Genomic DNA, 25,245 nt, shown 5'->3' with positions numbered 1-25,245 from the left:
TGACTTAGGTTTTTACTCTCGATTAGGCTGACCACTGTTTATTTTTAACGTGCATGCTTTGTTTCAAAGTATCTGCACAGTACTTATTGCTATCTTGATTTATGGTAGCACATACTTTTTTTTTTTGAATTCGTTCCGAAAGGTTTCGACCATTAAGTAGTTGCTACATTTCTTTTCTTCATAGAAATGAAGTATGCACAGCTCGCAGAAACCGGGAAAAAAGGACATAAGTGAATGATATATGTCGTTTAAGTATCTTCGTTTCGCGACTGTTGGAACTCTGTATACTTAGTATGAACAAAAGAATATGTTTGAGGGGAGGGATATATAGGACAAGTTCGTAATGCCTTCTACGCATATCACCGTAATTATTTCAACCATGCTTTCTTTGAAGCTTTATGTAACAATTACATTCTAGAGCATACTACGCTACCACCTCATATTTTAGGCTACAGCAGTGTGTAGTAAAAACGTGTCGCAGTATCACCGTAATTATTTCGACCATGCTTTCTTTGAAGCTTTATGCAACAATCACATTCTAGAGCCTACTACGCCACCACCTGGTATTTTAGGCTACAACAGTCTGTAGTAAATATAAATAAATTAGCGTACCCTAACAACTATGCGATAACATACATAATCAATTTTTTGTGTTGTTAGTAATCGTTAATGTACGTGTGTACTACTATATAGCGCTGGATAGTTCACTAGCTGTCTTTGTTAATTCCATCAATTCACTTAGTTTACTGTGAAAAGATAGCTTAATAACACTTGTCTCTGATCATCGTTGTTTGCCATTGAATGTGAAGCGACACGAATTCTTAAGGAGCTCACCGTCTGATTGTACTCGCTGACAGGGCAACCTGCGAAGCACGCTGAGAAGTACTGCGTTCCTGTTGCTTGGTCGCACACTGGACGATGCACTCTTGTGGAGCAGTCGCATCCATCACTGCACTGATTTTGGATGGTCACTCTGCGAAGGCGTAGAAAATAAGCTGTGCACACGGAATATCCTCGATCAGTAGGAGCTTGAAGCATACCTTATAGTGCACATGTGAGAGTAAGTACGCGAGGGAATTTTTGTGTGTTTAGAAATAGTGGTGAACGATTTAGAGTACAAGGTACACTACTATATGGGAGAACATACTAAGCTACTTCTCCTGTATGTGAAAAGCGACAAGTCTAAAGCTCTGCACTGCAGGATTTGCACCCGAGCTGAAATGGTCATCTACAAAGCGCGAATTTTGCCGAAAAAAAAGTGTAATGTGTAATAAAAGCAGAAGCTACTACCGATGTTTTTTCATATACTTTTTAGCCGGGTGGAAATGGAAGGGGAGTAGCTTTGAAACCTGTGCACTTATTTAGTAGCTTTTCTCTTTCTATTTCTACAAAAGTATTGAGGACGCTTGAGCTCCGGCTGCAGAGTAGAACGTGAAAGCGTAATCGGGCACCGTACGCGTTGCATTATACCATGCCACAAGGAAAGAAACGTTTGTGGGCGTAGCGCACGTCGTTTCAACTATAGGGAGGAGTCGAAGGAGGTAGAAAAGAATGAAAGGCAGGGGGAGACAAATCAGTCGCGTGTCTGCCTCGCTACACTACACTCGGGGGAAAGGAATTAGAGAAAAAAAAGAAGAGGAAAGCATCATCAGGGTACATGTGCGCTTGCCCATTGCACCCAATGGACTGCTTAACACTGTAGATTTAAATTAAAAAAAAAAAACCGTAGCTATAGGCTCTCGTCGCTTTGCTGGCCTAGAGCCACGATCTGAGAATTTCAACCTGATGTACATTTGTCAAATGCCAACTACGTCATAGTTATTCCTTTTGCTCATTGGCCATGTACCCTCTATTCATCCGTGTACGTGAACTCGCGCAGCCGTACACTTTGTAATGGGTGGGCGGCTTAAGACCACTCACACGCTGCGCTGTTTGCTTGTTTTGACGCCAGGTTCTATTCTGGGGATTGTGTCGCGCAACATTACATGCGCCAAAGAAAGTCGTCCCACGTCATGACATTCTTATAGGCACCCGGCAATGCAGTTTACGAGATCTGATGGTATAGCGCCAGAACACACAGCCTAGCGAGTAGGCGCAGCGAAACCGAGTCTTCCAAGGCGTAGCCTAGCGAGTAGACGCAGCAAAACCGGACTTGCACGTGCATATTATTTTCTTTTTTAGTTGTGAGCAGGAGGTCACGGCTGATTATGTAAGCGCCCAGGAAGCGTTCTTTGAAAACGCGCCCAAAAGGGCACTGACAGTACAACGTCTCAGTGTGTCCAGAGAGATTCGTTTTCTTGGTATCCCTGGCGGTAAATACCAACAATGCTGCGACCGCCCAAAAAGCTTCGTCGCGCCCTCTGGTCCACTGTTGGGTGCCTATAGCGTTTTTTTACAAAGACAGTTTCAAGAAATGGCGTGGCTTTGCGGTAAAACATCTGCTTGCCACGTAGGCGGCATGCGTTTGATTCTCACTTCTAACCAAAGAAAAAGAAGTTCTGTATTTATTTTAGTTGCCCCTTTCTCGACTTCTCGTTCATAGCAAGATAATTTTTTGCTCACAATCAACGACAGCGATGCCGACACAGGAATTTCTGCGAAACGATCTATTTGTTGCCATCGTGGTAATAAAGCACAGACAGACGCTTCAGTTCATGTAATGACTGCAGTGTTACCCTGCTAAAAAAGCGCAAGGAAATAACTGTGCGCGCCCCGCCGCGGTGGTTTAGTGGCTAAGGTACTCGACTGCTGACCCCCAGGTCGCGGGCTCGAATCCCGGCTGCGGCAGCTGCATTTCCGATGGAGGCAGAAATGTTGTGGGCCCATGTGCTCAGACTTGGGTGCACATTAAAGAACTTCAGGTGGTCGAAATTTCCGGTGCCCTCCACTCTCATAATCATATGGTGGTTTTGGAACGTTAAGCTCAACATATCAATTAATCATAACTGTGCGTGCTGCAATAATGATTTGTGGCTTTTAATGGCGTAAAGGCCATGCTTGGCCAAGAAGAGCCAGTGCTGCAGTAAGCCATAAGTATAGCAATATTGCGCATAATAGGAGTAAATGATGTAATTTTCATTATATTTAGAGATCTAGCATTTCATAAAGTTTGCCAACATACATTTTTTTCTGTTACCCGGAAGACGAATGAATCAACAAATGCGCATTTGTCAGAAGCCTCGTGTGCCGTTTCAGTTCGTGACTTTTGGACCTCCTTCTGTATATACTAATCATGTATTATCTCCTTTGTTTGACGTGAAAAATAAAGAAATAGTTCTGATGATTCTGAAGGCTGCGAACGAGACACATCGATCAATAGCACATCTATCATTAGCTTCCTTTCAGAGGAGACATTTCACTGCGGCAAATAACTAAGCTTAAACCTGCGTAAGTTTCTCATCCAACCACGTCATTGTATTCTCTGAAACTAGTGGCAAAGAAACCGAAATCCACCACAGCTCGTTTTTCTCGTTCTTGCAGTTGCTTTATAACAGAGGGCACAATGAGTTACTGATCTGCAGTTAGAACACAAGTGAGTTAGAACCCTAACTCGCTTGCTTAAGCTTTAGTTTGCATGCTGCTGTGGCCCGGTTGTTGTAGCGTTCTGCTGCTGAAAATGACGTAGCGTGCTCAATTCACGGCCTTCTTCATCTAGTGAAAACTTATAGTGTAAGAACTCCCAAAGAGGGGGATGTTAACCAGCTTTTCACAACGGCGTGTCTCATAGCCCGGCATCTCAAATAGAATCGGGACGTTGAGCTACAAAAGTAAATCAATCAATCGATTAATCAATCAATCATCAATAAATAAATAAATAAATAAATAAATAAATAAATAAATAAAGCTCTCAGCATTACCGTTCTTGTTTAGTTCGGTGGCATTGCATGCGCGTCGCATACTCTGTGAATTCTTGTCAACCATCTCTTCAATTAGAATTCCTGGATTCGAGTTGCCTCCGTGAAGAACCTTCCCGCAAATTAGCACGCCTTTATTTGACCAAACTAAAAGAACTTAAGTTTAGTGACTGCATAGAGTGAAGCTCACCCTTCGACCGCATCCGGTACCACGGGGTACTGTATCGAGCCACAGTTAATCGCCATAAGCGAAGTGATACCAACTGCGGCGATAAAGACCACGACGACTGACTGTATGCCCACAATCCTGGGTGACGGCTTCACTTTGTGCACGAACACGGCGCCAAGAACGATGCCGACCACGTTGGACACGATGTACGTGGGCCCTGCGTGCACAGTTTTCTTATGTCAGAGGAACAATAATTGGATGGAGTGAATTGAGGTGAGCTCGAGCCACTGTTAGCCAACGGGTAGCTAAAACTAGCAGATATAAATAACAGCTGTCCAGCTGTAGTTAGCGTTCGCCAACTGTTATCCAATCGAAGCCAACATAAGCCAGCACTAGCCAAAGGTTACAACATTAATTACCTAACGAAAGTCAACAGAAGCCAGAGCGAGCCAGTGGTGGTAATATGGGAGTGAATTCCTTAGTGTACTCAGCGTAAGCTTCAGACAAGCTGCTATACTACATCTAATTCTGGAATATAATAGTTTGTGCTGATAATAATCTCATACATATTTGCAAGATGTTTCAGCGTGCGAACAAAGGAAAAAGGACAGGATAGACAGAAAGAGCGCTGACTTCCAACTAACTTTATAAGGTTAGTTGGACTACGCACCAACTAGCCCAAGCTTCCACTCTTGTGAGTTACAATCTCATACAGTTCATCTTGGGCACCACCCTTTAGAGTTAGAGTAATCTTGCCCTCATTTTAGGTCACAAATTGTTTTCAACTGTACGCTGACTGAATAGTGGCTCAATATACCCCGGCGTTCTAAATATGAAGCATGCGTCGTATAGCAGCCAATTCTTAACCCTTTACTGCCGGACGTTGCGAATTCGCGACATAACGAAAAACTTCAAGGATGTAAGTCACGAAGTGCGTGCCACTTCTTTTTCCGGCTGCCATGTACTCACGGGGCATGTAGCATTCAGCATTAAAAATATAGCACAGTCTCGTATTTTAAGATAGAACCAATTGTCTTGGAGCTCATGGAGGAGAACACGAAGAGCGTGCAACAACTCTCACTTTTTTTTGTTTTTTTCTCGCCGTGCTGACGTAAGTTATATCTCCAATAATATTGCTTATTTGGGGTGCGTGCATTCAAGAGGTGGTACACAACATGTTACGTGGTTCTGAAGTACGTTTTTTTTTTTGTTGCTAGGTCTTCGCTTCTGTGGTATATGGAGAATTTGTGACACGCAAAAGTTTGCATTGAAGTTGATTTTTTTTAATAATTTACCTACGAAATAATTTAAAGACTGCTACTTAAGCTGGAAAATGAATTTTTTTCTTATTTTGCTTGGTGGAGTTGAAGGGTTAACCCAATGAGTATCAACAGTATTTGGTGTGAAAACGTGCCTAATGACACTAATACACTTTACAGTCACTGAAGTTAGCTTATGTTTTACTCAAAACCTCTACAACTTCTTAAAGTGTTTACGGAGCTCCAGCGTTGTAGGTTGTATGGTCCTGTGAGCTCACCAGCAAGAAGACTGGCCTTTGAAGCGGTCTGGGAGAACTGGTGCTCCGTATAGCGAGGAAAAGAAATGTAATAACCAGCCAGAGCAATGTAATTTACGATGGCCGCAAGGATGCGGAACACGTAGACTGGATTCCGGGCAAGCCTCCCGAGGCCTTGCAACAACTCTGCAAACAGATAACAAATAGAGATTACCAGCTTATATGGAGAAGTGTGAAAAGCATATGTCAGATAGCAACATTCTTGTTTTTTTTTTATCAAACTATGTAAATTTCAACTGTAAATCTTGAGAGAGTTATGTAGGGATGAAACATCAGAATGTGTTCTACAGAGTTGCAGGCACTGGTGAACAAGTTTTACTTTTATCTTCAAAACAATATTGCACATATTTTTATATTGGATTTACAATGACATCAAAGTAGAGAACTAAGCATAAAGGAAGGCAGGAGGGGGAGGGGGTCAGGAGTGGTGGTAAAAAGCTTTACAACCTGATCAGGGGTGTTAGTGGTGAGAAGAGAAGAAAAGCTGTGCGCCACGCTACCTGATGGAGTCCATTAATGAAATGAAGAAAAAAAAAGACCACGTGAACATGATAGTCGTTGCCCGCCCACAACCCATCCTAAGTTCTCAGCATATCAGCGCGGCTGTTTACCGCAGACGAGTGCCGAACGCCGAAACACTTTGGGGGCCTACCTTTGAATTCCGTTTTCATACTCTTGTCCTTGCTCAACGCATCTCCTTTGTTCGCTTCTGATTTGGACCGAATCTTCTTCGGAAAAAACAGCATTGGGAGTGTACTGATCAGGATACCCAGCCCGATGAAGATGTAGCCGAACCACCAGGCGCCGATCCACCGAGGATCGCCAGGCTTAAGTGGGGACGTACCTGAGAGCATGTGCAAAATAAACATGAATAGTGAACATTCATGTTCTCTCTTTTTTTTTTGCTCGAAGTGGTTACATTGGTATTACTTATGATGCGTACAGTCATCCGTATTAACATTATGTTGCAGCACACCATATGAAGAAAGTCTTGTTTATGCATAGTACATGTTAAATCTTACTGACCCCCCCCCCCCCCCTCCACTCCCAGAAAGAAACCCCTTCAATTTTACTGCTTATTTCGAAGTTCCTCGCCATGCAGGGAAAGCGTCCACACCTCCACGATTTCTTTCCCGTACGTACCCAGGTCATGCAGAGAGAGAGAAAGAATATAAGAAAGGTAGGGAACGCGCCCGTCTAACACTGGCCTGCATGAATACTATCCCATCCAGCTTAGTAGCCCGATGTTAGTGCGCTTGCCGCTGGAGTTAGTCGTCAGAGTTCAATTTTGTTTTTTTACGTGATTATCACACACTAAAGTTAGCTCGACACGCCCACAACGACCTTCAGCATTTTGCGAGGAAAAGCGTGGTCTTCAAATATGAGCATTAAAAGATGGTGCCTATGACGGCGTATTGAGTACAAGTAAGGCCTCCCCCATCTGTGTGGGTTGCGAAGAGCTTTGCAACATGTTTTGCATTAGCTCATCATCGGAGACTCTTTCATGCCATGCTTCCCGCGGTCTGATCGTACTTACATTGCGTTTTTTTTTTTCTTTTTCTGTGTGGATGCGAAGCAGCTCTTTGACTAGCCTGTGTAACGCTGTCCTTCCATGCGTCCGTACGAACGCGCCGCAAAGCGCTCCCCTCACCGCAGGTGTTGGGGTGGTGACAAGTAAGTCACGCCGCAGCATCGAGTTGACGTCACGCTCTCCCCGCAGTGCGCGGTGACCTCACTCTCTCCCTCACCTGCCACGCGCTCGCCGCAGCGCCCGCAGCTGTCGCCTCGTCCGTTCGCCCGCAACACCGGCTGCTACCGCTGCTCATTCCACTACCGCGACCACCGCTTGCTACACCACCAACTCGTTGGTTCGCGTGCAATAAACCTGACACGCCAGCCATTGCAAGACCTACGCCAGTGAATCTTCCAGCGCTCACCGCAGTACCCGCGTTAGCACCGTTAAACCCGTGACGCCACTCGTGCGCAACGCTTCTGCTTTGCACCCCATCAGAATTCCTTTCGGGGAGATGGTGTGAATGTTTTCTTTCATTTTTTTGAGGCATTGTTGTAAAAAGCCGTTTCATGAACGAAAGTGAGATTTCTGAGAGAGGTCTTATGCACTCCTTTTTTTTTCTGGCTGGAAAATTCAGTTGACGCCATCTTGAATGTTGGTGCCATTCCGGGAAAGAACACCCCTTCCCCCTCCACCATGCTGGCCATTTCGGCTTCCAGAAGGCTTGTTGGGGGGAAGCACATGCCTGGAATTTTACGTATGCACAATACAGTTGCCAAGATTAGATAACACACATGTAACAGGTCGTTCGAATAAACACTGTAACATACACACAGAGCGCAGACGACAATAGAAGGAACGTTCTGTCTGATGTTAGCCGAGTGAACAATCGTGAGAGACAGCGCTAAGGTTCAACGTTACTCGGCCGTTCCATTCTTACATCTTAGACCAAGTAAGATCTGATTCAGGTGCAAGTGGATGTGGCAGGTACTGTAGGCCCTCAATATATAGGCTGCGGGATCCGTTGTCGTTCAAATAGTGTTTGCAACCAGATGAGCAAGTTATAAGGATTTTCTGAACTTGTTTCAGTTGAGAACTTTATCAACTTACTCAACATCACTCAACTGGTGCTGGAAAAGGGTCACATCCAACTTTTAATATATACATTCAGTGGCACTACGTTATAGACTCGTATTTCCAGATCGCAAAGCTAATCTAGATTCATGCGTAAACGTGGCGTGGATCACAGCTCACCGACCCCCCCTTGCTTTAAACGCACTTTGAAAGATAGTAACTACAGGTTATTTGGTTTCACGTGCCAAAGTCGTTATATGTTCGTAAGGAACGTCGTAATAGGAGACGCCGTATGAAATTCAACAAACTAGGATGATCGACGTGCCCAAGGTGCATGGCACTGATTTTTTTATAAGACATTGGAGGGAAATCTGGCACTAATGTCTGCAACTCTTGGCGCTTCAGCCAGCATGGGGATAACGGGTAGTCGAAGGATTTGTCGAAGCCCAGTTCTTTCGGCTTTGTTTGGCTCCATGAGGCCTGCCGCCGGTTCGTCTCAAGACGAAGCTCAGCGAAGTTCAGCAGTGCGACTTCATTAACTTGACCCTCTTGGCTTACCCCTTCAAGTTGGCTCACGAAGTTCACAATGATTCATTGTTTACCCTAAACGAAACCAAAAGCGCACCAATAAACAAGGCTACAAGTGCGTTCGCAATCGCAAGCTCGAAGGTAATGCAAGTTTATGTAAAGAAAAAGGTCGTTAATTCTACACTCATAAATTCGAAAAATGGGGTGATTCGGACGTGTTTTTTGGTCCCGATCAGCATATGCATTCTTGAATGGCTTCGAATTCTTGTTAATTCTGCCATATTTGCTCCAGTACGGTCAGTTCGGACGATCGTGGGAACGCGCCAAGCGTCGAAAACATGCGATGCAAAGTGACGAAAGCCGCGTTCGTGGAAAGCCGAAACGTCCGAGGGCCTTAAGAAAGACGTTGTCGCCATCCATAGTAACGCTTATTGTCATGTTTTAGCCGTAAAATAACACGAACACAGAATAAAGAAACACACAGTGACAAGAACTGTCATTGTCCTTGTTGTGTGTTTCTTTACTCTGTGTTTGTGTTTTTTTGCGGCTAAAATATGTCAATAAGCAAGTACCAACTGGGGTAACACATATTTGTGATACAACATAGTCACGCTGTCGGTCGGTAATGAGATGTAGGTTCGAGCACGTTTCGGATAAAGACAAGGAGTCATGAGCTGCGTTCACACTGCGAAGGGAGTCGAAAACGACAAAAAATTGCGGCTTATTCACTGGTTTTCCACGAAACAATTTGTGTATTTACGTATACCTCATGAAAGTAAAATTACATTGATGAACGAGGCATTTCTTAATCGTGCACCTGATACTTTCAATAATTCGGCAATTGGTTACCGCAGACAGCTTTTCGTGTCTCGTGAAACGCAAATTAAGGAGCTTTTACTGCCCTAGCCATCGTTCTCATGGTGGCTAAACGAATTCAATTTAATCTCGAAAATATTGTAGAAAACTATATATAGTGCAGGGTGCGAAAAGAAAGGTGGCACCAGCGGGGTTCGAAGGGGGAGGGGGGGTCGGACCCCCGCTCCTCAAATTTTCACCAGCCCCCGCTATGACCCCCCAAGATCAAACATGGCCAAAACAAAACGGGCGCCCGCCCCCTTCCCCTTCAAAAATCCTGGCGCTGCCCCTGCCGGTACATGAGCGCTTTCACATTCTGCTGCAGCCGAGGCCGCGGAATTGAACGCGCGACCTTGAGCTGAGCAGCCAGTGCGCTCTTGCCGCGGGTAACATGATGTGCCGACAACAACGCGAGCGGCTCTGACAAGGGCACAACAACTTGAGCCCAGCGCCGAATAGCACACGCCTGTAAAATGGGCTAAAGTATGAGGCATTAACGTACGCACTAGTATATTCTCGTTACTTTTTTTTGGCTTGTCCGCGAGCGTAGTTTTTTTTAATTAGTATTACGTAATGGTGAATTCCAGAGAAAAAACAGAGTAATACAAAATCACGCTGAGAAGGCTCTTTGAGGAGGAAGTGTGTTTCAATGGTCGATTAGGTGTGAGTGTGCTGTTACTCTGTAAACAAAACAAAAGTAAGTCTCCCATTTGAACATCTAAGAATTCTTTACGTGCCAAAACAATGATACTATGAGAAACGCCGAACTGTAGGGCTATTTAAATGGTGTCCTTTAATGTGCAATGGTATCGCGCAGCACACGGGCTTCTGGTCCCATCGAAATGCGAAATCGACCCCGCGACTTCCAAGTCAGGAGCTGAGCACCATCGAGGTGGACAGGTTTCATTTTCTCGAAACGTTCTAATGCTCGTGTTCGCAAGAACTAACCGTGCAGTAGTGACAGCAAATGTTTGATCATTGAATACCGTGTTGGTAGCCTCTATCTCTCGACATAGTTTGCCATAAGACACCTGCCACATAAGGGGAAAAATAGATATCTTCCATTGAAATCTAATGTGGTTGACGGCTACGCATAACTGTCAGTAATAAGTTAATTGCGTACGCAGCCTCTGGTCAGCGGTAAATCAAAGTATAGTTATTTCCCGAAGAAACCATTCTTTGATGCGTACGGAGGAATGTGCATCACACTTACGAGCGTTATGCACATCACACTTGATGTGCATCACGCTGCACATAACACAGTGAAAACAACACGTTAGAGACGAAGTAAATGCTGTCGCTGTGAGTAGAAGGTAGCGCAACAACACAAACGAAGACGTCGACTGACCACTACGAGCCAATGTGGTGCCCACTTCACAAATCAGCGCCACTTCAGACATGGTGTCACCGTGGAAACGTGCCAACGGGCCCAAATAAAAACATATAGCGCAAATAATAGCTTTGCGATATGTAGCTCTGACCATTAGGTGTGATGGAAAGTTCGCCTTTGTACGCTTCGTAGATAAGATAGCGGATGGTTGATTGCTCAGCTGTCAATATGTCTTGCTTTTCCTCTAGGATATTGCCCATCTTGTCCAATTTGGCCTCCAAAGCTGTGTATTTTCACCTTCTCTCTCCCCGCCACGACACCGATTGTGTGGCAAGATCTTTCATTCGTACTGCTTTTGTAGCTGTTTGTGTGACCGTTTCACATGATTTCGTAGCCAGAGCAAGTGAACACACTCTCCTAACATCATCTTCATCATAATCTTTGCCATATATAATGTAGTAATAGCTTTGACTAACACTGGTTAGTTAAAAATTCACAGAGAGCTCCAACCTGTATATTCTATGAAAGGAAAGATAGGGTAAAAAAAGACGTATTTTTGTCAATCAACCATAATCTACCTTGCACTCCTTTCCTTGCACTAAAGCGGCACGCCCGGTGATTTCAAGTCTCGAACAACATGCGCATTAACAGCGTGACATGGCTTTCTTGATAAAAAAAGTGGCCAGTGTCGAATTTTCAAGAAATAGATTGATTGACATGGAGGGTTTAACGTCCCAAAGCCACCATATGATTATGAGAGACGCCGCAGTGGAGGGCTCCGGAAATTTTGACTACCTAGGGTTACTTAACGTGCACCCAAATCTGAGCACAAGGGCCTACATAATTTTCGCTTCCATCAAAAATGCAGCCGTGGCAATCGGGACTCCATCCCGCGACCTGCGGGTCAGGAGTCTAGTGCACTAGCCACTAGAACCCCGCGGTAGGGCGAGTTTTCAAGAAAGGAAGCGCATGCAAGCAAACCAGATGTTGATTATCGTTGTGGGACAAAAATACGCCCTCTTTACTCGACCGTTCTTTGGAATTTTGCATCAATACCTAAAAAAAAAAGACAGGACAGGTAAGGCAGGTAGGTTAACCCTATATTAGCATCCTGTTTGCTACCTTGCACTGGAGTGGGGAAATAAGGGCAAGAAGGAAAGTGTACAAAATGGAGTAACGCTAATGTTCTTTATACACTGGGGAACCTTCCTGATTGACCTTACGAAAAATGTATGGTGAAAGCTAAGTCAGCCTGGAAGTGTAATGTATGTACACATTACCTTCAAAACATAAGAAAAGGTACTTATCTGCACTAAGATATGATTAGATGAACCTTTCTGGAACAAGCCGCTGTGAGAACAACTCGGAAGACTATGCCACCAAAAGTGCTTGTTTAGCTGTAGGTTGATTACTATTCATGTCACTTGAAAGTTAAATTGATAAAAAAGTTGATTAGCTTAGCAATTCATGGGCAAATAAATGCCAGTTTTAGGCCCTCCTAATGACATTTATCAAGCTAACAAAACAATATGGTATTCGCACATCTCATATTGACTCACGCGTTAATGTCCAGGTGAATTTAGAAGTGTGGCAGCTTGGGCTGGTTGGTATGACGTGACGATAGTTATAGCGCGAGAACAGAACGACGACTTCTTGTCTCTGTGTCGTCGTTCTGTTCTCGCGCTATAACTATCGTCAGTCAAGGTGAAGGTTGGATTGCCTACTTACCGCAGTGGGGTGCGTTGGCCAACCACCCGTGTATCCAGTGCTAATACAACTATCTGCATCCCCGTATCGTCAGTGTCAGCTCTATAAAATGCATTGAATCTATACAATACCACCCCACTGTTCTCTTTCAATGCCTTGTTGGCATATTTACGAAAAAAGCTGATTATCAAGCTAATCAAATGCCACTTACGTAACCATTGGTGCTGAAGAAAGTGGCACGTTATTCAGCGAATTGTACTTCGACACAGCGTGACTGTGCGCATCGCGAAAGCTTTTTTTATGTTTAATTTATTAAGCATAATGGAGCATTCAATAAAAATGCAGATGGTATAGGAAGGCTCTGTTGCGAAGCTTCCGGACGTCGTGAATGGACGAACTCTCGAACGTAAACCGGCAAAACGAGCGTTTCTTTGTCGAGGAAGTGGGTTGGGTTAGCGAGACGACGCCACAAGGACATCGAAAGCTTGGAGTCGTTTGAAAAGCGAGGTTAACAGACGCTTACGCATGTCAAATACAGTGTCGTGGTACAACGTTTTGGTACGAGCACGAGGGAGGCGGCTTTATCCATTGCACAACAAAATTTAATATGACGGCGAACAGCTTCTAAGAAGCTTCACCAGGCCCATTATGTTAACCTGCACTCAACAAAACGACCCTACACCCGCTATTTTCCCTCGAAAACTGTTTCTTTTACTTTTGCATGTCGTTCTTGACTCTTTAAGAATGATTGCAGCAGAAACTGCGTACCGTAAAACCCCGAGCAGGCGCCCTCTTCCCCTTTTAAGGGTGTTTGAAGTATACACCAATGCCCGCGAAAGGCCCTCCCCACACCCATCTTCTACCGACATTTTTTTTTTTCTAACCCTTTCGTCGTTACAGAATCCTTCAGCAGCGTTTCCCAGGAAGTCACGTTCTGATAGCACCTAAATATCTACCCGACTTCTCGCTACTTTTAATGTGGTGCTTCGGGGTTACATTCTGAGTTGTCACATATTGTCGGAACATTTGAGGAATGTCTCTCCTCCTTTAAATTTAGCACATGAAATTTCACTCGAGGATTCCTTCTGCATCAGTAAAAAAAGTAAGTCAAAGCGTATTCAATAAAGCATTTCATTAAAAGCGCAAGTCTACCTTCTTCTCAGAAGGTGTTACACCATAATCTTGAATTTTTGTGTGCAACGGATCAAGCCTTCCCACCTCCTTCCCCTTTCATATCTTGTCCGATTATCTTTCATTGTAAAGGAGGGGTGACGTCTCAGCGTTTTACGTCACTGAGGTATTCTAAGCTGGCGTGAATCTTGTTTTTAACTACTTGGCTTGACCAGCATGTGGCAGCACTACATAGCCAAATTAGCCAACCCTACTGAAACGTTCCGTATGTGAGTCCAATAATTCCATATATTCTCATAAGAAATGCATATGTTTCCCATATCTTTTCCATATATTTCCGTAAGATTCTTACGGAAACATACGGAATTATTGGACATCGCATACGAAACGTTTCAGTAGGGAACACTGGTCTGTAGGGTATGGTGGCTTTGTTCGCTGTTCGCCCATCAGCGGTGGTCAGCGCTACATGAGTGCCGATAGAGTGGGATGACTACTTGCTGCAGCGACTGTACTGTCACGCCTCCTATTTAAAACAACACACACACACACACACACACACAAACACACAAACACACACACACACACACACACACACACACACACACACACACACACACACACACACACACACACACACACACACACACACACACACACACACACACACACACACATATATATATATATAAGATCTCAAAGATCTAACAGGTCGCAGGTTCGGTTCCTGCCCACGGCAAGTTATCTTTTTGAACACTTTTCTTTCTTCATACTTAAATTACAATTCAGTCAAATAACTTCCCCTGTACTCTTTCCTTGGCATTATTGTCTGTGTCAGATCTCATTATTATTGTGTCAAACGACGGAAAAATGAGCCCTTAAGTATACACTTCTTTCTCTTATTCATTAACGAGGGTCTCATATTGGCAGACTTGGTGCCTTAGGTTGTATACGAGGGACCATTGGTGAGCTGCCAGCTCGTAATAAGTTCATGCGCTACGTGACGCCATACAGGCTCATAAAGAGTGTGCCACACTCGCCGCCATGGCTACAGATGGCGCTGACTGGCACTCCCGCGCTTAAGTTCACATATAAACCCAATAAAGTGGCTGGGAGGATAGCCGCCGTGGTAGCTCAGTGGTAGAGCATCGAAGGCGTCATTCGAAGGTCGCAGGTTCGGTTCCTGTCCACAGCAAGTTATCTTTTCACCCACTTTTCTTTCTTCATATTTACAATAAAATTCAGTCTAATAACTTCCCCTGTATTTACCTTGGCATTATTTTCTGTTAAATCTCATTAATATTGTGTCAAACCACAGAAAGACGAGCCCTTAAGTATACACTTCTTACCCATATATATATATATATATATATATATATATATATATATATATATATATATATATATATATATATGTATATATATATATATATATATATATATATATATATGTATATATATATATATATATGAGATCTAACAGACAATAGTGGCATAGAATGTATAGGGGAAGTTATTAGAACCAATGTGATTTAAATAAGAACAAAGAAAAGTAGGTGAAAAAATAACTTGCCATGAGCAGGAATCTAATTAGAATTATTGATATTGTGTCAAAACACGGAAAAACGAGCCCTGAGATATACAATTATTTCTCATATATATATATATATATATATATATATATATATATATATATATATATATATATATATATGAGCCTGTGTGTGCGCGTCACCAAATGAAATTTCTTATCAGACGTAATACCGCGTTTGGCCCTCGCTAAACTGCGGAGGTGGTGGTAGGCATGCCGTTCGCGTCTTATAATTGCGTAGGCATTACAGGGGCCTTGTAACAGTTTTTGAGCATGGTCAGAAAACGCTATCCGTAGTAGAAGCTCCCGAGAACACGTGAGCTAAATAATATAGCGTAGCACGCGTCCTGCAATTCACAATAAGTCATCAAAGTCAGCTGGAAACTGCTTTCTATTCTCTCAAGAAATGCAGGAGGAAGCTCGAAAATCACTCGTACGGGGCCATCTATCAGCCATTGGCTCACAGAGAGAGATCGCCACGGGAGGCCGGGGCTTCTCGGCGCGTGCGCGCACTATCACACTAAAAAAGCTACGTATTGGAAGATAAAAAAATGGAAAAAAGGGCGGAAGGTCACTAGGTGCACGTGACGCATTTTCTTTGCCCAAGCCACCCCCTACCCCCAATTAGCTTCCAGCGCTTTCGCCGGGACAAAATAAAGGAGAATGCAATCGCAGCGTACCACTGTATTGGCGTCCGTGCTATTTCGACGTCCTCGTGACATCTTTGTACATTGTGTCATCACTGCCGCATCATTTGGTCAGGCGAGGTTTCTTGCTGTCGGGTGGTAAAGCCACTATTTTAGTGGACGTCAGAGGTTAAAGATCGCGGCGTCGGATATTTCGCCTCGTGGTATGCATGTAGCTTTCGCTTTAAATAAGCAGATACTCACCTTTCATTTCCTCAGGGTAACTTAGGCTTAGCGACGCCAGTGTGAAGCCCAAGACGGGTCCCAGTAGACGGAAGACATACAGGGAGCCTAGAGGCAATAGAAAATGCGAATTTATTTATTTATTTTATTTATCACATACTGCGGACCAAGTATGGTCCATGCAGGAGAAGCAATACAGTTCAAAATTCTTTTATATACATACACTTCTGCTGCAGTATACATTCACTGCAGAACAAAATTTATGTACATTAAAAATTCGTGAAAAACAAGGGACAAATACAGGCAAAGAAGCAGACTTAAGCGACAAGAAAAGGGTATAGTTTCATCTCGGCGTGTCGAGCATAGGGGAATCATGGGGCAGAGCATTCCAATCAGAGACAGTTCTCGGGAAAAATGAATACTTGTAAATGTTAGTGCGTGCAAATATAGGTGTAATGCTACGACTATGTTTATGACGTGAAGCCCTGGTTGAGTCCTGTGTTATGTAATCTGGTGCATGCAATCCTGATCTGGAAAAGTATAAAAGGCGGAAAAAGTTAAGCCGTGCAGTTTTCCTTCGATCAGCCAAAAGTTTGAGGTTCGCGTCCTGCAACAGGGCTGACGGCGAATCGCGACATCTATACCGGTTGTATATAAAACGAGCAGCTAATCGTTCTATTTTTTCTATTTTCTGTATATTACCAGCTGTGTGGGGGTCCCACACAATGCTGGCATATTCAAGAGAAGGACGAACTATGACTTTATAGGCTCTAAGTTTTAGTGAACTAGAAGAACGACGCAATTTATATTTTAGAAAGCCTAATTTTCTCCTGGCAGCAGAACATATACCATCAATATGTGCTGTCCAGCCAAGCTTCGATGTAATCGTTACGCCCAAGTACTTGAATTCTTCTACTTGCCTGATAGCGTATCCACCTACATTATAAGTAAACTCCAGTTTTCGGATTTTGTTACTCAGACATAAATATGCAGTTTTCTCAAAATTAATACCATTTCCCACTTTTTACACCATTTTTTATGTAGTTTAAGTTCTCACACAAGTCACGCTGGTCAGAGATAGAATTTATGGTATTAAAAATTATGAAATCGTCTGCAAATAACTTAACAGACACGCCAGGTCGGATGGCTTGAACTAAATCGTTAATATAAATATTAAATAGTATTGGCCCGAGAACTGACCCTTGCTGGACTCCAGATAACACCCCCAAATAACCAGAGGTAAAACCGTTTATATCTACGTACTGTTTTCTGTTCGTTAAGTATGCTATGACCCAGTTAATTATTTCCGGAGGAATGCCAATATCCTTCATTTTATCTATTAGCTTGATATGCGGGACCTTGTCAAAGGCCTTGGAAAAGTCCATAAAGATGACATCAACCTGTCCAGACTTGTCCAGAACTTTGGAAAACTCGTTAACAGTTGCTAATAATTGTGTGGTGTTAGATAATCCCCGTCGGAAGCTATGTTGCGTGCTGTGAATTACATTATTTTGTTCAAGAAAAGTATTTAAATATTTCGCTATAATATGTTCAAGTAATTTGCAACAAATACAGGTAAGGGAGATTGGTCGATAATTGCTGACTAATAATCTGTTACCTTTCTTAAATACCGGAATTACACGTGCTAGCAGCCAATCGTCGGGCACTGTACTAGTTTTAATCGAAACATCAAATATTATTACTAGGAATCTAGCTATAATTTCAGCATACCTCTTTAGAAAAACAGCTGGGATACCGTCAGGGCCGGTCGATTTTTTTACGTCTAGCCGCAATAATAGTTCTGTCACCCCTTCCAAGGATATATTTATTAGGCTTGAAGGACCTGGCACCGTCATAATACTCAAGTTTTGTGGTCTTGAGAAAACGCTCTGGAAGTAGGAATTAAATGCGTTTGCTATTTCGTTTTTATTTGTGACAGCGGTTTCTCCGTTCATTATTTCATCAGTATTCATAGATATTTGATGAAAAAATAAATGAGTATTCATAGATATTTGATGAAAAATATGCAGGCTGCGTAGAAAATGCGACCACACAATTACTGAAATAACTGCCCCATTATTGATAACGCTTAGTCACAAACGTTTCCCGGCCTTTCAAACACGCCTAAATTCACGACGGGCGCATCGCCTTCTTCCCATGTTTGTGGTCATGGCTGGCCTCATCGAGCGGCCGCCGCATCCAATGAACAACCTTGAGTAGTATAGTAGACAGTAGACTGAAAAGATATCTGTCATGCTCATTACGATAATAATCACTGGGGTTTGACGTCCCAACACCATGACATGATAAGGAGAGATGTGACAGAGGAGAGCTCCAGAAGTTTCAACCGCTTGGGGTTTTTTAACGGGCACCTAAATCTTATTACACGGGTATTTATTATGTTCGCATAATCAGAAGGATTTAAAGATCCAATAACAGCGCTAAAAAAGGGACAACCGGACGGAAGACGTCTTCTTGACTTCTGCATGTTGCTCCTCTGTATTTTGCACATCAGTTATTTTGTTTAAATACACTTATGTAATTGAGCGATCACCAAATCGTCAAACAACACTTCCTTCTGCACAAGCATGCATTTGTTGCGGTTTTAAGTGCGGTGTCCTATACGTATAGGTTCCTTGTGTTGGAACTCTAATAACACTATCATGAAGGTTATTGTTAAAACCGCGAATGATATAGCTGCTTTTCAGAGAAAGAATTTCCATTTTAACCAGAAATTTCGTTTCGTCAAGATTAAAGTAACTACGTATACGATTCTATAAGTAGCATGCTTTGCAGTCTCTTCACAGTGCTATTCGTGCAGCGTCGGCATAACCAAATAAGTAATAATTAACTCGTCTCTAAGAAAATTACGCACTCCTTGCAATACAACCACCTTTGTCTCATTTTCTTGAGCTTACGGCCACTCGAAAGCGTTTGTTTGCCTTGTTACGGAAAAAGGAGGAGGCCACCGCGGGTCACAGCTTCCGCTGCGTAACTTTCCATAGCTTCCTGAAAAGATAAACTAGCCAATGCAAAGAGTAGGAAATAGACGGCTATCTCGGAAGTATTGGAAATGGTTCTGCCATTCTCTGCATATGAAATGGAATATGTCACTGATAACTAAAACCTACGTAAATAACGTAATTAAATACCATAAAATTTAACAGCTGGTTAGATGTCACGCACATGATTCGTCGAATGAATTGGATGTACTATGCGCTCGTACTCTGAACGTCTAGCCGGGGTCTTACCATTTTTTTCTGGCAATATTTGAAACCATTGCACATCCTTTTTCTTGATTGAATTTTGCAATCAGGATCTTACAGACACAGCCGATGCTTTGCCTGAGGAATCACCTACACCGATGCCTCTTGTGATTACACTTTTCTCGATAGAAGTTGTACTCCTGAGCAACAAACTGAGAAGTATGGCGGACATACCGAAGTACACAGCCGAGTTTTTCTTCTTAACGTTGTCGTCCATGTAAGTGGTCCCGATGACATAGTAAGCGGTACCGCCGAGTCCGTTCAAGAAGTTGCCCATGAAGAAGAACATCAGGGGCCCGAGTGAGGCTGCGTCCTCCTTGATGGCCTGACAACTCGCCGCTGCTGCGTCGACGTCCGAAGTGCCACAGAACTGAGTGGTACTTGTTGATACACCACTGACCATACGCACATCTCCTTCGAGGTGCTTGCCCGGACCATAGACCAGGTAAGGGAGCATACTGGACACAGCTCCGAGGAGTGAGAAGAGCATTCCTCCGGACACCCAATTCACTTTACTGGTGCGTCTCAGAAGGGCCATCATCACGAAGTTTGCCACGATGGGACTCAGGTCGTCGGCAATCATGATGATGCCCGAGGCGCGGCTGGACAGCGAAAAACGTCTCTCCACGGTGGACAGTGTCCCGACCAGGTAGGTCCGGAAGGCGCCCTGAAAGATGCCCAGCAAGCCGAACACGAGGGCATAGTAACGCGAAGTGGCGAACCTCTGTAACCAGTTTGGTCTGTAGTTTCCCACACCGCACAAGTAGTCACTATCGGTGTCGTCGTCTTGCGTCGAGTCCTGCGCCGGGACGTCGTCCTGCTTCGACGGGGGTGCGTCCCCGGCTTCCAGCGTCGCCTTTCCGCGCGTGCCGTCGTCGGCATCGCGGTCGTTGAGTCTTGGCTGAGCATTCATGACAAGTGGTGGCTCGGAGGGGCCGCTGAGGTTTCCCTCTCCGTCCGTTTATCGCGTTCGCGGCCTTCGGAACGGCCCGCTCTCTTTTTCTCCGGTCAGCCGCGGCAGTCCGCACTCGAGGGGCAAAGTGTCTGGGCGTCGATAGGCCGACCGTTTCGTCACATCCGCCAGCCGCCGTCCTAAGAAAGGAAGAAGATGTTGACGTTGCTCACGCACACTCACTCAGTTCTCCGCTATTCGGTCTCGCATGCGTCCGCCGGCAACCGACAGACTCTTTTCGACAGCTAGACTGCGCCAACTGACACGTTAGCCTCATTCAACCAATCTTTCACTCAGTCTCAGGATGTTCAATCAGTGTCTGTGCGAACACTTCTGTTGGCTTTTCTACACTCGTAGCATGGCGATGGCTTACATACCTTGGCGTTGAAGTTAGTTAATGTTGTTGCTTTGTTTACATTAGCAAGGCTTCTTCAGCAAGAGCACCGACGTTAAGCTATATAGCGTGATCAAGTCACCCTTCAACAATTATATTTGTTAATGGCCAGCTTCACTTCCCAAAACCACGATATGATATGAGGAACGCTGTAGCGAAGGGCTCTGAAAAATTTTGACTGCCTGGTGTTTTTTAACGTGCACAGGTGTCTCTCGTTATTTCACCTCAACTGAAATGAAGCCGCAACAACAGCTAGATTTCGGTGAGGTGGTTCATCCTAAATATCGTCGTTGGACAAGCAATGCAGGACGGAAAACAGGAGCAGGAAAGAGCGCCGAGCTTCAGCTGTAAATATTTGGGGAATTTAGTTGCTTCTATGCAAGGTCAATGAACTGCGTGCATGTGTGTGGTTATGCCTAATCACGCGTGCGTTGTCGCGTGTGTGATTAGCTCAATCCTCCTGCATAAAACCGGCCAGAATACCTTAATTAAATAGAGCTAAAACTCAGCAGCCTTTCTTCTCTCTGTTTCTTTCCTCTACAGTTGTTGCGTTGCATATACTATTATTAAATGAAACCGTTTCTGTCGGGATTTGATCACACGCCGTTCGGGTTAGAAGTCGAGCAATATAACTACTAGACCAGCACGGTGGTTGGAAAGTTACCCTTCAAGTACAGAACCAAAACAACACTTGATTTATTAATTGGGTTGAAATCAAGGCTGCAAACTAAATTTCGCATGGAAACTATCAATCATGTCCTTTTACATTTTGAATAGTCGATTAAAATTACCGGGGTTAAATTTTTATTCGTTTATTTGGGATACTCTGCATCTCATTAAGGTCACACGTTCTAAAGAAAAAAAAATCGCGTAGTTCAAGCTCTCTTGAAAAATGCAGTAGCAGATATTATTACGCCAAGTTGCAAATCGATAGTAATTACAGAGAACTTAACATAAGATGGTGTTATTGGCAGCCGTCGTTCTCTGTACGAGAATTGATGTAATAAACATAGTCCACTGTGGGTGTTAAATTCAAGCAATCAACTTAATCTTGCTGAAAAAAAAGAATTCATCACATTCGTAAATCAGAGATAACAGATGCTGCAAATTACGTGGCAAAGCCAAGCACAAAGAGTGAGTCGAAATAAAGAATGAGAAAAGAAATAAACAGTCGAATAAAATGGGTGAAGCTACAGGGTTATTTGTAAACACGCTGCTTATAAACTCCTCTTTCACTATGTCGATGTACAAACTTATCTTTGTCTTCTTGATCACCCAGAACAATAACACAATAACGCGTTAATAATAATAATAATAATAATAATAATATTATTAATAATAATAATTATAATAATAATAGTAATAATAATAATAATAATAATAATAATAATATAGTTAATCAATTATCTGCATCAACCCACTCGTGGGAAATCGGTCAAGACACGGGTGGATCATAGGGACTTCATTTTTTTTTTGCTCTAGTAGAGTTTACGGTGTGAATTAGAAAGAAGAGTTATTCTTAATGAATCTCAATTTCAGACTAATATGCAAACCCTGCTGTGAAACCTTTAAAAGAAACAAATCACATCACCGTCAGGTGCACATATAAAGTATTAGCGATCGATGTATATATGAAATCTATTTGACCCGCATATAAATGTTGACTTATGACATTATAAAACAAGGCGGGCTGCACTTCTTTTTTTTTATGGCTGGCAACACTTCCACAACGAAAAATGTGTTATGAATTTCCAGCTACTATTAGAAGTGTTACTGTACTACGCGTAATCTGGAACGCTTGCTCCTCGAACAATTTCAGTGATTCATGATGTGCGCCAGGGTTGCCGCTGGATGGACTTCAAAAGGCGACAGAATTCACGGCAAGAGTAACCAAGGAAACCACTTCATTTATTATTGTCGCCTAATTAGTAGCCCAATAGAAGAGGAGCGTTATTGTTAACAGAGTCCTTACTATTGATCAACGAATAAAGGCGTTTTCAATATTCAAAAAGAAGAAGTTCAAAGGTAGCCAGAAAATAGCCATTGCGCCAGTTGGAAATTTTCGTCGCCGAACGGGTCGAAAAGTAGCTAACTTGAGGAAATGTAGAACAGCAACCCTGATTAGCGCGAAGAAACTGCAAGCTTTGGTTGTTGTATATAGCGGTTATGGTGCACTGCTGCCGCCTTGAAGGTCGCAAGTTGAATGCCCGCTGCGGCGGGATAATTTTGATGGGGGGAAATGATAAAAAGCCCGTGTACTGGGTAATTCCGATGCAATTTAAAGATTCCTAGGAGGTTGAAATTTCCGCATCCCTCCACCATGGCGCGCCTCATGGCCGCGTCGTGGTTTAGGCGCAAGCGATAACTTCTAACAGAAGCTTTCAGCTGAATAGCGTCTATATAATTTTTGAAAAAAACCCGATTAAAAACTATTATCATTAGAGAGACAACCAACTTGACTAAAGAACCCCCCCCCCTCAAAAAAAAAAAAAAAACATTGACTCGGTTTAGATTGACGAAGTGTGGAAGCTTGGGCTAGTTGGTATGGCATGACGATAGTTGTAGCACGAGAAGAAAACGACGACACATTGTCCTTCGTCTCCTTGTTGTCTCTGTGTCGTCGTTTTGTTCTCGCGCTATAACTATCGTCATCGTTAAATTGACAAGTTCCGTTCCAAGAACTTAAATGCCATATGTTTCACTATCATAAGTTCATAATCAGCGGAGAAAATTCAGGGTGAATTCTTATTTTTAAATTTCGCCCCAAGATCTATATACGCGCGTGACGCCACGAATTCCAATATGTAATTTGGATATTTTAGCGAAATTGGCACGATGAAAATTTCTAAAGATACGCATGCTAGGTCTATGGCACCCACAGATGACACTGTACTTCAATGTTTGGTGAAATAGAATCTACGTAGGGCCCAGTATATGCCTTCAAGACTTATGACGTCACATTTTTGGGTGCGGGCGTCTGGAGGTGGCGTATTGACTCGCATTTTCTTTTCGCGAGTCTTCTCCCTTACCAAGCGTCGCGTCGCGGCAAGAATGGTGCTTTTGAGATTGTGAGATTGTACTTTACAAATAGGCAATTTTTTTATATTCTTTTAGTGTCCCTCTAAACGTCAGAAGCCTCGAAGAAAGATGTAAGCTTGAAGAGATGAACAAGTCGTGAACGTGGGCCTACTGGGAAGCCGACGTTTCGGCAAGAGCACTTGTCTTTTTCAAGTCTGTGACTGTTTGCCTTAGCGGGTGTTTGTTTATGAGGGTACGACGCGTAAACTTATACACGCGCGGTATAGGGTCAGCCGTCGCTGTCTTGAAGAAAATGACACCGCTTCTCGAAACATCGGCTCCAGAGACAACCCCATATTCACAAATGCTTTACAAACTTCCATAAAGTGGTCACCCTCCGCGGTGGTCTATAGCAGTTGTGCTGCCCGACGGCTGACCCGAAAGTCAGGGGATCGAATTCCGGCATCGGCGGTCACATGTTCGATGAAGGCGATAAAGGCTTGAGGCGTACTTAGGTTTAGAAGCACGTTAAAGAAGCCCAGGGGGTCGAGATTGCTGGAGCCTTCCACTACGCCGTCCCTCATAAATTAGCATGGTTTTGGAACGCTAAAGACAGACTAATACTATTATTAACATAACACAACAACGGTAGAGGGAAAGGTCAGACAAAAACAAACAAACAAAACATGGTTCGCGAAAAGAGCGCTGACATAGCCAACTCACCATCGTTCTTCTAGGCGCGACAATACGCCGACGCAAGGTCAACAGTTCACGCCAAGCCCTTGCACGTGACACTGATGATTTTCTTGTATTGCCGCTACTAGCGCAGTAGCTTGGTCGCACATTGTCCCAAGACTGGCCCGGTTCTGATTATTTTTTTCACCTATTTTTCGACATTATCGCCGTCTCTTCCATCGCGTCTCTCGAGCTGATACGACAGAGCGATTGGCGATTCACTTTTCGAGTATTCTGGCACCGGCCCACTTGCCCTGTGCCCAACGCGCAGTGCGGACTTATCTATGTGCTCGCGAGGTACCTTCGGCTTCCTTGGAGGTGACTCGTTGAGGTGAAAAAAACAAACGCTCTTTTTCTTTTTTTTTCCTTTGACGTTCTATGCGCGAGCAGCCAGTCACCTGTTGGAGGACTCCTTACACAACTTTTTCTGTCATGCGGCACGGTTCTTTGTGTCTGATAGCGAGAAAGGATAAGAAGAGATCGCAAACACAGCTTTTTAATGCAGATGGCCTAGGTAACTCTCAGACTTGCATCTGAGAGTTGCCGAAGAAAGATTGACCCACCCTTCTTCCTTCCCCGCTCATATTCTGTCCTCCCTTGGCATCACGCTGCCCTCATCACAAAAATACATCCCGCTAAAATACGAGAGTATCAATTTGCGCAGGTAGTTAGGTACACATGGCAGA

The 25,245-nt window shown here is 43.6% G+C and overlaps 1 protein-coding gene across 1 annotated transcript in view; it reads right to left on the bottom strand.

The window, feature by feature from the left end:
• Positions 1 to 25,245, bottom strand: part of LOC119173920 (uncharacterized) — a 47,963-nt gene that overhangs the window by 3,594 nt on the left and 19,124 nt on the right. Inside the window, exons 10-15 of the mRNA XM_075894479.1 lie at positions 19,635 to 20,421; positions 16,216 to 16,302; positions 6,252 to 6,443; positions 5,561 to 5,725; positions 4,045 to 4,240; positions 835 to 973 (exon numbers count right to left, since the gene is read on the bottom strand). Of these exons, the coding sequence (XP_075750594.1) occupies positions 835 to 973; positions 4,045 to 4,240; positions 5,561 to 5,725; positions 6,252 to 6,443; positions 16,216 to 16,302; positions 19,635 to 20,421 (1,566 nt within the window). The remainder of the gene's footprint in view (positions 1 to 834; positions 974 to 4,044; positions 4,241 to 5,560; positions 5,726 to 6,251; positions 6,444 to 16,215; positions 16,303 to 19,634; positions 20,422 to 25,245) is intronic.

The sequence above is a fragment of the Rhipicephalus microplus genome, chromosome 5 (genome assembly GCF_043290135.1).
Source record: "Rhipicephalus microplus isolate Deutch F79 chromosome 5, USDA_Rmic, whole genome shotgun sequence".
Classification (NCBI taxonomy): Eukaryota; Metazoa; Arthropoda; class Arachnida; order Ixodida; family Ixodidae; genus Rhipicephalus; species Rhipicephalus microplus.
This window is presented reverse-complemented; position numbering and strand designations above follow the sequence as displayed.